The sequence below is a fragment of the Lepidochelys kempii genome, chromosome 1 (assembly GCF_965140285.1).
Source record: "Lepidochelys kempii isolate rLepKem1 chromosome 1, rLepKem1.hap1, whole genome shotgun sequence".
Lineage (NCBI taxonomy): Eukaryota > Metazoa > Chordata > Testudines > Cheloniidae > Lepidochelys > Lepidochelys kempii.
The window spans coordinates 313,224,828-313,240,170 of NC_136380.1; the positions used below are offsets into that span (position 1 = coordinate 313,224,828).

The following is a 15,343-nucleotide window of genomic DNA, read 5'->3' on the forward strand; positions in this document are numbered from 1 at the left end:
GCTAGACTTCTGCCAATTACATGAGTTTGGCTCCCTTCTGAAGCTCACCTGAATATAAAAGAGGAAGAAAGATCCAATTGCAATGGAAACCAGGAAGCAATCCTCTCCTGCCCTCTTCCACCTCCCCAAGAGCACCTCTCCATGTAACCTTTGCCTTCTCAGTGAAAATGAATAAATTAGCATTAAGTTGAAGCTGTCATTGGAGCAGATGGTATGGCTATATTCCACTTAGACACATGTGGCGGGCCTGTGCTCAGGCTAAGGGACTGTGGTGGCTTCTGAGGTTAAAAATTAGGAATGGACTGTAGACTGACGTATAAGGCATGTGTGATTCATAAAGGCCATATTGTGGCATTAAGCCCAGGGCCTGGGCTGAGAGTGAGGCGTTTGCAGGAGTGGGCCCTGGTTCAGCGTAGGCACACCCTCCCCATATTTTGACTGACATGGCAGGCTCTCTGACCCAGCTCCTCAAAGGCATTTAGGCACCTATCTGCCTCTTTAGGTGCCTAATCCACCCCTTAGGCACCACTGACATTTTCAGAACTGATGCCCAGCTGCTACCTAATTATTTAGGATCCTACATCCCCTAGGTGCCCACGTTTCCACCAGTCAGCATTCACAAAGCTGGGTGACCCCTGACACCATCCCGTAGCTAACAAGCAGCTCAGAACCTCAGTTTAAGCCCTGGAGGTCCCAAAGCAGCATTCTCAAACCAGTGGCAGTCAGGTTTTGTAACAAGGTGGGGTGGGGTGGGGAGGGTGATGGGTCATTAGTAGTGCCTCCCTATTCAATGGGAGCATTCCTCCTTCCCTGACAAAGGGGCACCAGCAGCACCGTCTGCCCTGTCACTGCAACCCTCATTTTGGACTGGTGCAGAGGTGAGGCCCCAGACTGGGATGGGAGCATCAGTTTGAAAAGCAAGATGGCCCTGCATTCAACAGGCAGTGGTGGCTCCTGTACCGTGAGGCTGAGCCTGGCTCCCCACTCTGGGCATTGCAATCTGGTGCCCAGATTTGCAGCATCGCTCAGGTTTGGCCTGGCCACCCCTCCATCATAATAAAGGAGCAACCATCCAAAAGTGAGCAAGTGGCGCTGTGACAAGTTGCATAGGGTCTCAGTGTCACATGGCCCCATGCACCATGGCACACCGCCCAGAGCAGGGAGCCAGGTCCAGCCCCGCAGGAGAGGAGATTGACTTGTATATGCATGTGTGGTTTTTCTGGGTCAGTGCAGGGTGGGCTCGCTCTCCAGCCCCATGTGAAAAGGCGCCACACATATTAAACATCACCCTGCCCCGCATTTACTCCACTACTGTCTCAAACTAGGCAGGGGAACGCCTATCTCAGCAGTGGAGCCCAATCCTGTAGACATGCTGTGAGCACAACTGAGAGCTGATACCTATCAGACCCTGCAACAGGAGGGCTGGATGCAGCCCATAGATGGCATGGAGGTCAACACAGCATCCATGCAAAAGATAGCCAAGGGCACAGTGAAATATAGGGTGAGCAAGAGACAGATATTGAGTGTAAGCAGGAGAGAGAGAGAGAGGGAGGTAGGGTGGTTTGACTGCTAGAGCAGCGGTACCTAACCAGAGTGCCTAACTCCAGGAGAGGGTTCAAGGATGAGGATCTTGAATGGAGGCAGGTACTGATTTCCAGCCCATCATCCCAGCACCACTGGTCAGAGACTTAGGTGCCCATGCTGCTTGCTCCTCTTCTCTCTCCTGTCCTTGCACGTCTCGACATTTCAATCCTGGCTAATTAGGCAGCTTCCTGTTTGGCTTGCTGGCTTCTAAGGATGCCTTTCTTAGGTGCCTTATGCTCCCCATACATTGTATGGGAACCTGGGCACTTAGCTTAGGGCTGGGGATTCCACTAGGCATCAGCTGGCTGTGGGTTAGGCATTGCAGTGCTGCTGTGGAGCAAGGCCGAAGTACTTTTGAGGACTGAGCTTTTGTCTCTGCTCCCCCCTCCCCCGCCATTGGGTCAGCTAAACCAATTCCCTAGCAGCCTGATTTTCAAGACGAAGCACCTGCAGAACCTAGTGAAGCCAATGGGATCTGAAAGGGTGCTATGCCTCTGAAAATCTGGCCCATATAAGATGCTTAGTACCCATTAAACACTAATTCACATGTAAGCAAAGGCCTTGTAAACACACACAGTTTATGCACCTGAATTGCTCATGTGCATTAGTGATGGTGGGATCAGCTCCTAAGAATGCACACATAATATTTAATGTAGCTCTCAGCATAACTCTGCTCACAACGGTTTACACAGTGTTACTAGGTGAGAAAGCAGTGACCTACATTATTGATTAAATCACATGGAGCCAAATCCAAACCCTATTGAAATCAATGGGGAAGCTTTTATGGACCCTTAAACAAAGAAAAAAACATACACTGAAGATGGGTCAAGGATTATAGCTTAGTATGTGTCTTTTACATACTGTGTAAACCTAATTCTTCAAACTGTAGCACAAGCAATTGGAAGACATTATGTGATAATCATTGGCCAACATTCAGGTTTTAAATTGCTACCGCCCTTCAGTTATATGTGTTTGGGAGATACGTTCAATGTATAAGCTTTTCATTTTTAACCTACATAAAACTTCAATGGAAAAAACGATGATGATGTTTTTGAAGAGAGTATTTCAGACCCATTCTTAGACTATACATGCCAAGTTTCATCCTGCAGCGTCTTTGTAAGGCTGTGTTAAATAGTAGAATTTATAATGAAAAATACTGACAGGTTTAACTACAGCTTAATGACTGGCAAGGCTATAAACGAAAGAGTAGAATGGGCTAGACCGAGAGAAGAAGGTTGTGAAAAAAGCAATGTGTTTCCTGTATAAAAGGAACGAGTGATGGTTAATTCCAAGAGAGAGGGAGAATGTGTGGGAGAAATTAAGAAGCTTCCTGAGTATTCACAGACACAATAAGCACAGATCCTACGGGATTTTCTCTTATTGCTGTCCAACCTCCTGATAAAAAGGGACCTGGTAATGTAAAGTAAAAAGTATAGCAGAAGTCATTTTTCCATAGCTCATTCCATTATATTCCCATGCTCCAATTGTAGCAATTTTTTCTCCAACCCTGTCATGACATTGCTCTTTTTATTGTTTTATTTTTATTGGTTAGTCTCTAAGGTGCCACAAGTCCTCCTGTTCTTTTTGTGGATACAGATTAACACGGCTGCTACTCTGACACCTCTCTTTTTAGGAGCAGAATTTTTATAGTGGTTAAATTGGGGAGAAAGAACCAAATAAGGTAAGAACAAAATAGGTAAAAAGAAGAGGAGGACTTGTGGCACCTTAGAGACTAACCAATTTATTTGAGCATGAGCTTTCGTGAGCGAAAAGGAGTACTTGTGGCACCTTAGAGACTAACCAATTTATTTGAGCATGAGCTTTCGTGAGCTGCTCACGAAAGCTCATGCTCAAATAAATTGGTTAGTCTCTAAGGTGCCACAAGTACTCCTTTTCTTTTTGCAAAGACAGACTAACACGGCTGTTACTCTGAAACAAAATAGGTGTTACACCATGGCCATTGCAAAAAAACCCCAAAAAACCTTTCTTCTGTTTTGAGTTAGTTTACTAGTAACGCTGGCATATCTCTGAGAAAGTTGTGGTGCTCTTGTATGGACTCTATGCTGCACTACAAAAATTCCAGTAACTTCACTGTGTGTTCTGCATGCTGAGGTAAGCAGGATCTGGACCAATATATCTTAATAATGTATGGTGCCCTGTGTTTTTGACTGACACAGTGCTAATATGAGCGAACAAAGAAGTTCCTTCCTGACTACTGTGACACCCCCCCCCCCATTCAACAAGGTACATAAACAAAAGCATAACTTAAAAGTTTGTGAAGTCAACGGGACTACTCACATTCTGAAAGTTAGGCATGTGTGTAAATAGCCTGTTGAAGTGAAACCAATACATCAGTAGTGTAAGTTAGACATTGCAGGCTAGATTCACAAAGGGACTTATATTTAGGTACACTGATGACTAGTGGACTTCACAACCCTGAGTGAGGTGCTCAGGCTCCCTATACATTGCATGGGGACAGCTAGGCACCTAAGAATGGGATTCACAAAAGCCAGCATGATGAGCAGAGAGGTGCCTAAGGTAGCCAATAGGAAATGGCAAGGAGAGGGGTGTGATCTACGTCCCGCCCCTCAAAGGGCTGGAAGGAGGTGCCTATTTCCACTTGGGATTTGCAGCCATGAATCCACTCCTGGAGTCAGGCACCTAAGCCATTTTTTGCAAGAATGATGTTGATGCTTCCCCTCCCCCCACATTTTTATAACTTTTAGTCCAGGGGACAGGACACTCACCTAGTATGTGGGTGATGCTGGTTCAATTCCCTGCTTCTCCCTGATGTGGAGGAGTGATTTGAATTTGGGTCTTCCGCATTGCCGGAGTATGCCCTGACCACTGGGCTAAAAGTTATAATGGGGCTGCCTTCACTCCCCCACCCCACCTGCGGTGCGCATCCCAGCCATAAGATTGGCTTTTTTCACATCTCTGACGTTAACATGTTTGGCCTGATCCTGCAAATCCCTACTCACAAGAGTAATTCCACTGTGGGTAATGGATTGTAGGCTCATTCATCATAATAACATTGCCTCTTAGTGTTCTTCTTCACAACAGATTAATGGGCTATTTCTTACTTTACCTGAAAATTCACTAGCTTCAATCAGCGTCACATGCAGAGAACAACTTCAGGATCAGGCCCATTACTGATTAAGGGCTTCGCCCAGCAAACACTCATGCAGATCTTTTGAGCAGGCCGGAAGACAACAATTCCATTTCATGACAACTTTCAGCATTTGTTTTCATTCTGCACTGGAATGAAATCAAAACCTTTTAAAGGTTTTTGCAAACTGCAATTGTGTTGAAATGCCTGTTTACAGTTAGAAAACGTCAGGTCTCTCTGACTTTCTCTCTCACATCCCCCTGAACTTGAGAAACTGTCCCATTGAAACCTTAGTCAAAACTGATATATTTTGGTTTGGACACAGTGGCATTCTCTGCAACTAAACATTTCATCAAAAAGTTTCCAAGCAGCTCTACTGAACTTTAAACGTGTGAATACTGCCCATTGACAGCAACGGCACTAGTCGTCCATAATACTAAGTGTATGTATGTCTGTAGGGTAGGGACCATAGTATGCTTAATGGCTTTCAAGCATAGTCAATAGAAAAAGTAATTAATCCCTGGTTCTTTATTTTTTCATTTATAATAATTTTGTAGTTTGGTGAGTGGTCAGTCATAAACATTTCAATTACACTATAGTGAATGATACATCATCAGTAACTCAGGCGTCCAAATATTGGGATAGATCCTTCCTAACTGTACTTTGTTGAAGTGCTTTGGAACATGGACATTCACTGAGGCGATAGTTGACTGAAAACAGTTTGCTGGCTGCACAAGAGGGTAAAGTACAGAACTGTAACATGTAGGAGATTCAGTTTCAAATAAATTAACCTTCCCTTATTCAATAATGTAATCCAGGGTCCACTGCAGCCTCCTTGGAGAAGGTATGTTACAAAGAGATAGCACCTATTGGAAAGAAGAACAATGAGCCGTCCAGGCTAAATCAGCAGAAAGAACATTTAATAACAAACTGATTGCGAAGACCCATTGACTTGATGAATGGCAGATATTGTATAGAGTAGAAAAAGTCTCAAAGCGCATCATAGACATTGGTGACAGAGCTGAAAGCCTCTAGCAGTCTGCTTTTAACTTGTCTAGAGTGGCTTATTAACATGATAGATCTCTACACTGGTTCCAATCTCTCTTGTTTTCTCTCTGTCTTTGGTACAACCATTTCTAATGGCATGGCACCATTAACTACTGAATAATTTAATTCTGAAAATTAGAAGACATCAGAATTGTACTCGAATAGCCATTTCCTTTGCTTTTGAAAGGTTTGATAAGTTAGTTCATATATCCACTTTACTGCTTTCCAAATATTCTACTGATTCCTTTCCATGTTATTTCTAAGGCATTCATCAATAAGATGTGATTGCCAGCAATGGCACGTCATCATAGCTGATGGGGGAGTATCAGCAACATAATACTATTGTACAGGATAATAAGATTAACCTTTTATTTCAGTTTGCTGGTTCTGATTACTATAAGAAATCCGAGTTTTTCGTTTTTATCATCTTTGCTATAATTGTCTGAAAATTTTTTTCAAAAGAAAAAAACCAGTTGCTGAATCATAAATGATGAGCACAACATCAGAAATCCTTCATTTCACAAAATCTTATAAAATGTATTTACTTTGGGAAAAACTCCCATCAGCAATTTTAAAATAATCACAATTTTTAAAACAAATAAAGTCACCCACCTCGGAGGGTACACACACACACACACACGGACACCTCCGTCAACATGCTTCGACTTTACACTGCATTCTTCTGACACCGTTATTATTGTTTTATTTATACCTGCTCCCCCCTTTACTGCACATTCTAAACAAACAATAGACAATACTGTCCGGACTTAAAATATTATTTGTTTTTCCTTCCTTAAAACTGCAACGAAACAAGTCTGAACATTTGCAAAACATTCCTTTATTATTAGAAATAAATTATTTTGTATAAAAATTTGCATGCGTCAATCATTGCACTTATTTTAGCACAACCCAGGGCTTCAATTCAGTCAGTCATCACAAGAAACAAACTCATCTTCTTATACAAGTTCAACAATGTGGGACAGGAATGGAAATTCTCACAATCACAAAAAAGTACTTACAAGTATAACATCAGACATGGTTTATTTCAACAGCATTTTTTTTTCACAAGCTAACATTTACTTCCTTTTGTGAGTAAACAGTTCAGAAGTTTGACATTCGGTCTGAAGTGTATAAAACTGAGCTTTTTCCTTCCCCACCCTTCCTGCTTTTGGCTCGTGGTTAATCTTTGTCCATTAAGAGACTGACTATTGATTCGATTGTAGTCTACAGCTCTTTCCAAGACCGAGGTTTTGGTGGTAGTAAATTCATTGTTTATTTTTTTTTATTTTCACATACTTCAGGTGCATTTCATTTCCCTGCTCAGTTTGCATGATTGCTGTAGCTGACATACGTTGTCTTGGTAGAGGAAGCTGCAAAGCAAAAAAGAAGAAGAAGAAAAGAAAAGAACAAAGTTACATTTCAGGTTTTGGAATCAACATAAAGCACTTTGTGTAGCAATAAGAACAGTTGTACTTGTGGCACCTTAGAGACTAACAAATTTATTAGAGCATAATAAATGTTGTGTGGTGTGTGGTTGCTGGTATTTGCTTCAGGTTGGGGGGCTGTCTGTAAGCAAGGACTGATCTGTCTCCCAAGATCTGTGAGAGTGAGGGATCAGACAGACCAGTCCTTGCTTTCAGACAGCCCCCCAACCTGAAGCAAATACTCACCAGCAACCACTCACCACACAACAAAAACACTAACCCAAGAACCTATCCTTGCAACAAAGTCCGATGCCAACTGTGTCCACATATTTATTCAAGTGACACCATCATAGGACCTAATCACATTAGCCATGCCATCAGGGGCTCATTCACCTCCACATCTACCAATGTGATAGATGCCATCATATGCCAGCAATGCCCCTCTGCCATGTACATTGGCCAAACCGGACAGTCTCTATGCAAAATAATAAATGGACACAAATCTGACATCAGGAATCATAACATGCAAAAACCGGTAGGAGAACACCTCAACCTCGCTGGCCACTCAGTAAAAAATTTAAGGGTGGCAATTTTGCAACAGAAAAGCTTCAAAAATAGACTCCAAGGAGAAACTGCTGAGCTTGAATTGATATGCAAACTAGATACCATTAACTTGGGTTTGAATAGAGACTGGGAGTGGCTGGGTCATTACACATAGTGAATCTATTTCCCTAAGTTAAGTATCTTCACACCTTCTTGTCAACTGTCTAAATGGGCCATCTTGATTATCACTATAAAAGTTTTTTTCTTCTGCTGATAATAGCTCATCTTAACTAATTAGTCTCTCACAGTTTGTATGGTAACTTCCAACTTATCTGTCTCTCTCTCTCTATATATATATATATCTATATCTTACTATATGTTCCATTCTATGCATCCAATGAAGTGGGCTGTAGCCCACGAAAGCTTATGCGCTAATAAATTTGTTAGTCTCTAAGGTGCCACAAGTACTCCTGTTCTTTTTGTGGATACGGACTAACACAGCTGCTACTCTGAAACCTGTGTAGCAATGAAATTAATTTAGTATTTAGTCAGCATTCAGCTGTATAATCAACTTCACCAAGGTTCCAATTCAAGAAATCACATGAGCATATTCTTGACTTGAACCATATGTTTAAGTGCTTTTCTAAATAGCTTGCTGGAAACAGGGCCCAAATACTGTGCTTTTGATGACATTTTATTTGTGTGTGCTTTAGGGGTAATATGATGGCTGCTGGGTGAGAAAAAGACACACAGCTCTTTATTCTACAAGCTATTCGGCATATTTCATATCTCTTCCTGGCTAGTTGTGTTTTTTTTAAATATAGTGTGCTGTGCCTTAGTTTCAACATTTTATTTGGCTAATTTAAAAAAAAAACAAATTAGCAAAACAGTTGCTGGCACATCTGGGGCTTGAGTCACGCTCCAATTTCCACTGACTGAGGCCGGCTAGGCATCCACTGGTGGAACGGAGACCTAGGAGGGAGTTACAGGCATACAAGACATCCACAACACCTGTTATATGAGGGGAAAGAGGCCAAAGGTGGCTGATGCAGCCCTGAAAGTGGCAATGCTGGCTGATGAAGGTATGTGACCAGCATCCTCAGGAGATGCTCTGACATAGAACATCTCTCTTCCAGGAAGTGTCCACAGGCATGTTTACTAGAAAGCTCAGACTGTACTTTAAAACTGCCCTCCTGTGGTGATATTCCTCAGGCAGATTAACAGCATCAACTGCACCACCCTTTCTTACAAGTGAATTTCCCCTTCCGGCAGATATTCTCCTGCTTGTTCAGAAAGGTGCAATATGTGAGGATGAGTCAACTCCTGGACTACTATTAAGGTAAAATGGTGACAAGTCACTGAACCTAAATATAGTACTGGGCATTTCTACATGGCAGCCACTGTCCCTTATTGTTGTTAGAGATGTAGCCAGTTCTCCATTACGTGTTCAGATAGAGTGGGCAGTGGTGGCTTCAGAGAGCCACCTGGAGCTCTCTGATCCCCAGCTGCATGGACCCAGCAGAACTTAGAGCAGTAGGGTGCTGACTGTATCTTCCACCACTGTTATAAAGTCTGTACGGCATCAGGTGCAGAGGGACTCGGCTTCAGCATACCCCTTTCTGCCTCTAGCCTGCCTCTGACATACTCCATTTACCCCAGTGGGTGGAGGCAGCTGGCAGCACAAAATGAACGTAGTGGTCTAGAGAATCTGGCCCATATAATTCTATACGCACGCCAATTTAAATCATGAGTAACTGCACTGACGTCACTTCTCCATAAGACTGCAATTCTCCAAAGACTTAGGCCACGAGTAGTCACATTGTCTTCATTTGGATGGCTCATATGCTTAAAGTTAAGTAGCGCAGGATCAGGCCTAAATCTATAACTCCATTGAGGTCAATGAAGTTACACCAGTGTAAACTGGTGTGAACTCAGAATCAAGGCTAACACAGTATCAATCAAGCTTTTTTGCTCTCTCTCTCTCTCTCTCTCTCTCAAGACAGTCCTTTGCTATGTTTTATTGGATAGAAATCCACTGATGTTTTTACATAACTGAAATAGGAAAAGAAATCCTCACACTGTCTAAACCTGACCTGGGAATCTGAAGGTGATGGTGGAAGAACAGAAATACAGAAGCAGGGAAATAAAATCTTCTCTGGGTATAAGCTTTCATGGGTAAAACATCACTTCTTCAGATGAGGAAGTGGAGTTTTACCCATAAAAGCTTATGCCCAAATAAATCTGTTAGTCTTTAAGGTACCACCAGACTCTTTGTTTTTGCGGATACAGACTAACACTGCTACCCCCTGAATCTTCTCTGGCCCAATCCCCAGTTCCACTACATTATGTACAGAACCGTATTATTGTAAGATTTCTAGGGAATGTGACTCTAATCCTGCAGTTGCAGCTTTGGAAGATACCAGGGAACCAGCCCACGGAAATTCAAATAGGATTTGACTTTTTCCATTAGGATATTGGAATGCATAATCATGAGAACACACACATCAAAGAAACTGTCAAAGAGCTTGTTGTTTATCACCACACATACAGGTACCTCCAGTTTTGGAGTTTCAGAAGTATGACCCCTGGGAAGGTTTGGATCTGAGAAAATGAATGTGAATTCTAAAACTCAGCTCAGTGGAAACTGGCAAGCAAATTGTGTTGCTTACAAAAATAAGAGACCAGTGGCCATCCAAGTTCAAGAGAAGACTACTCTGAGCAGGTGCTGGGCAAGGCCTTCATATGACTCTGCCTAAGCATCAGAGTACCGCATTCCTGAGAGGAAATAGCCCTGCTTTTGGAGTACCAGGACTCTTTAAGCAAGTATAGGCAAATTCATGTTTTTTCAGAACTTTCGCATGGGACATGAGACTCCTTTGTGAGCTCGCTCTCATGCTCCCACAGCTGGATTGGTGAGGAGACTGTTCTCACTCTGCCCTGCATTCTCCCATCTGGGAATATACTAGGATTGCTGAAACTGGACCAATTTCTTTAGAACATAAAGTGATTTTTTTCGCAGTAAAACATGAGTAAATAAAGCACACGTACTCAAATTGGACAGGTTTCTTTTTTGTGTGTGGGAAAAGAAGTAATGTTGAATTATCTGCCAGTCTGAATACATAGCTTTGATGCATCTAGTGTTGGATGAGTCAAGAAGAAGAAAGTAAAAATCAATAAATAGGTGTATTCCTTACAGTATGACTTTGAAAATAAAATCAGATTTATTCCAAAGTATTCCCATGGAGGGTTTATATAGTAGTTCATACTGCCAGACTGGAAAAATCAGACCACTGGCATATTCAGCTTTTCTCTTTTTATTTGATTAATACCTTACATATCTATACAGTTTATGCTAATGAGCCTGCAGCTCCTGTTTGGAATTTAAGAGCCTCAACATCTAGTTTCTTGGTCTTTAAGACTGTGAACATTTCAGAGTTGTTGCATAGACCACACTCAGCAAGCTTATCTGGCCAGGGAGGGCAACAAATTTGACTTATCATGCTCCTGAAAATAGCCTTTTCAAGGCCCATTTATTACTCTGCTCTTGGAATGAGACAACAGAAGTAAACCAAAACAAAAGGATTTAGAATTGTATAGAAACACTATCATGAAATGTCCTGTACATATTTAAAATAGGTGACATAGTTGTTTCTTCGGTTGACCCATCTGCACATCTTTTTTTCTTCACTTCCTGTCCTAGACAGCTGTCTAATTTGTTTGACACTGGTAAATGTGCACCATACTCCACTCAACAAGGACCTGTGTTTCAATGAGGGTGAAATGGAGCTGGGACGGAGGGGATGTAGAGTACAGGGGCCTTGCATGGGAGATTAAAGGACTTCTGACCCCTGTCTCCTACTTTCTGTAAATTTACTGAGGTATGCTGGGAGGAGATTCCCCAGTGTCTCTTGCCCCTTCCTTACGAGCAGCAGGATGTTTGATAAGACCTGCCTAAGCACGAAGATTTAACCCACCACCACCGAACTTTAAATGCCTCATTAGGACCACACCCAAACCCCCAAAAGCCTTAACTTGTCCCCTGCCAAGCCTGTTTTGGATCAATCCCTAGCAGAGGAATTATAAACTGATTGAGGTTCATTTGGGGCTCAGGAGCCAATCTGGTCCTTAGGAGTCTACAAAACCAGTTTGCAGAGTCCAATGGTATGTCCTCACTTTGAGCTGAGGGTGTGATTCCCATCTGGAGGAGACATACTAGCTTTGGTGGAGCTAGCATGCTAAAAATATTGTGTAGACATGGTGGCACAAGTGGCAGGAGTTACATTTGCTGTTATTCATTTATTTTATTGATTTTTAGAGCAGCTCTTGCTGTAGCAGCCAGACATTTATTTACACAGAAGGATAAAACTACCCCAGGATTCAATCAGGGGTATTTATGGTGTAAGTCATGGACAGGTCACAGGCTGTGATTTTTTTTATTTCTTGTCCATGACCTGTCCATGACTTTTACTAAAAATACCAATGATTAAATCGTAGCCTTAGTAATGACAAAGCAGCACATCGAGGCCCTAAAGTTGCATGCGTCCCAATGTGGTTCAGTCCCTGCACTCCTGTGGAACCCCCCGGGTGTGGAGATGTGCCCACATGAAATAGCTTGCAGGATCAGTGCCTTGGTGTAGAGACATCTATTAGTGAAACAAAGTATAAAACCAGCATCCTGTGGTGCACATTTTCCTTCCCCTCCATGCAAATAAGGAACAATGGTAGGCTAATATTAGCATGAGTTCAGAGATTTGGAAGTCTAAGTGCCCTGTTTGAGAAATGCAATTTCACTTCTGCATTTCCCAGGTTTTGAATGTTTTAACTCTTTCGAAAAGTAAAATGTAGTCAAACCATTGATATGTGCTTGAACCTTAATGACAACTTAAAAAAATAAAAAAAAGATAAAAGATATCTGTCGGAACATATATTTGCATAAGAGTTTCATAGTAGAGAGGAATAAATGTACAGTTGTGGTTACCTATGAGAACCACAATATTATTTGGAAAGCAATTTAAAACCTATATTTTATTAAAACCAAAGGAAGGTTGTGTTTAGTCCAGTTATTACAGCTGGCCAAGATTCTCCAAATATTGAGTTTGTTATGCAATTTTTGTAAAATAATTCAGTGAAAGTCGGGTTTTTTTAACCATCTCTACCTATGATTTAGCATATAAAGCATCTGTGATTAAGTTGTCTTGGATGAAAGTTACTACATAGAGATATGGTGCTATCATTTATTTTATTTTCATACTGTATTACAAAACCTCCACGTTTCTTCTTCTTACTAGATGTTTATCAGTGGCATCATTAGGATAAAAAAAAGGCACAGGAAACTCCTTCATACTTGTTTGAGTATTTTTTTCTTCCAGTTTTACCAGGCAATGCCAATTATGGAAATTAGCATTGAATATTCAGGATTAGCTTTGTGAAAATAGACTGGGAATATATTAGTGGCTTTGTCTCAATAGTTCTCTACTGAATACCAAGTTATTGATGGGCCCATATTGATTCCCATAGCTTGCTTCAGCTCACTGCAACTTCTAGAAGGACAGAAAGAGCTTGTTGCAAACACAAACAAAACAGAAGATAGAGTTTTGGGTCATAATCCAACACAAAATAAAAACAGAGAGTGAAATCACAAACATCAAACAGAGAGGGCAGAGAAGTAAACAAACATGAAGAAAGAAACAAAGAAAGGAAACACAAAAGAATGGGGGGAAAACTAACAGAGAACATGACAGTGAATCAGTTGACGCATGTGACTGGGAACAGAGAAGCTAATGGAAACAATCAGCATTGGAAAGGGCTAGAATACCTGGTCCCTTGGTGCCTGGAAAGAGGACAAGGGGTGAGGGGCACTGAGATTCACTATTACCTGTTGTGGGAGAAGAAGATTCTGATATGAGCCATGTAGAGTGCTCTGTTAGGTATAATGTGTTTGATCCCAGCCCAAAAGACGCTAAAGTAGAGGACTGCTTGGCCTGCCCTGAGTGGGAGTAGCATGGAAGCTTCAACAGAAATTGTTTAAGCCCCTAGGTCATCCCTTGCTCTCTGCAAAGGTTTGGTGAATTTGGATGAATGGAGGTTGAATGAAGACTAAGAACTCCTGTTTAATCAAGCCACTTGAGGTGTCCTGTTAGGCAGTAACAACTAAACTGCAGTGAGTGATGCTGTAATATATGAATTTTGTACATGACCACAGAGAGATCTCATTTAGCTCAAGCAGTGTGGTTTCTCCTTTGTAGAACTGAAGGATAAGGGTTCTACTCCCAGATCTCAAGAGTTGTGTGTAATTTATCTTGCATTTTTTTCTCTGCTGTCTGAAGCAAATGGCTTTGGTTCAGTCTATGGGTGAAATCCTGGCCCCACTGAAATCTGTGAGTTTTGCCATTGACTTCAACAGGGCCAGGATTTCAGTCCATGTGCCTAGAAGATTTTGACAGAAAAAAAATGATTTGTGAATGGTCAAGCACAGGAGTGTAGGGGAACAGATTAAAAGAGATGGACCCAAGAAATGTAAAAAAAAAAAAAAAAAGATATAAAGGACAGACCTAAAGCACAGAATAAGGGCAGCCAAAAAGGAAAAATAACAAAAGAGTAAATGGCTGTAGTGAGTAAAATATAAACAAACAGGACAGAAGACAAAGAATAGGAAGGGAAAATAAAAAATAAAACACTCAGTATATAAAAAGCATAGGAAGAAGAATAATTTAAAGAGAGAAAAAGTGTGTGGAGGAGAGTGAGTAAGGAATTGCAAAGCACCAAAAAGGGGGTCGGGGGGAAGAAAATGCACCAGAAACAAAGACACTAAGAAAAAGAAAAAGGCAGAGAGCAAGGAATGACAGAGAACAGAACAATGAAAAGGTGGACTATGGAAAAATCAAAATATATATGACAATGAAAAAAACAAAAAGGCACCTGAGAAAGACAGCAAGAATAATACAGATCATGTCAGAGGAATCATCAGAATGAGATGGGTAGGAGAGAAGAAAACCAAATTTGGTGACTGTCTGGTTTTAACCTCCTTGTCCCTCTGTTTATTGCCTAGTGTTCACTTGACCACATGCTGACTTTCACTCTGCCCTGTCTGCTCACTCTCTGCTGGTGACTGATCAGGCACACCTGATCCCTGCTTTGGACCTGATCTTGCAGACCTTTTGAAAGAAAAATCTTCTTTTGATTTCAACAGGAATTACTTCTGCATCTAGGCTGTTGAACCAAGCCTTCTGGGCCAGATCTTGAACTGGTATAAATTGGTATAGCTCCATCAAAGTCCATGTTTTACAGCAGTTGAGTATACAATCCTGTTGTAGTTATCCTGATGTATCACGCCTACTGATTACTCTCTCTTGCCCTCCTGCCTCTTCAAGTGGCAAATTTTGTCCTCAGACACATGCACACAGCTCCCTTTACTTTAGCATATACAGGTATATATAAATGGAATCAGAATTTGGCTGCGTATCTTTAAATAAGAAATCCCAGAATGCACCATTGATGCCTCCCAAAACTCAGCACAGAAATTCACTTCTTCCTGTTTGTGCTTTGGTGGTAAGTTGTGGTTGTTGTCATCAGTATCAGCATTGTCGGGGTAAGGGGAGGGAAACTTCTCTCTCCATTTCTGGAGTGCTAGTGATAC

The 15,343-nt window shown here is 41.6% G+C and overlaps 1 protein-coding gene across 4 annotated transcripts in view; it reads right to left on the reverse strand.

The window, feature by feature from the left end:
• Positions 1-6,558: 6,558 nt before the first annotated feature.
• GRM8 (glutamate metabotropic receptor 8) overlaps positions 6,559-15,343 on the reverse strand; it is a 455,209-nt gene continuing 446,424 nt past the window's right edge. For all 4 annotated transcript variants that reach the window (XM_073328248.2, XM_073328251.2, XM_073328250.2 and 1 more), the window contains one exon: positions 6,559-7,110. Coding sequence is in view for 2 of the 4 variants with exons in the window: in XM_073328251.2 (XP_073184352.1) it covers positions 7,061-7,110 (50 nt within the window). In the remaining 2 variants the exon portion in view is untranslated. The remainder of the gene's footprint in view (positions 7,111-15,343) is intronic.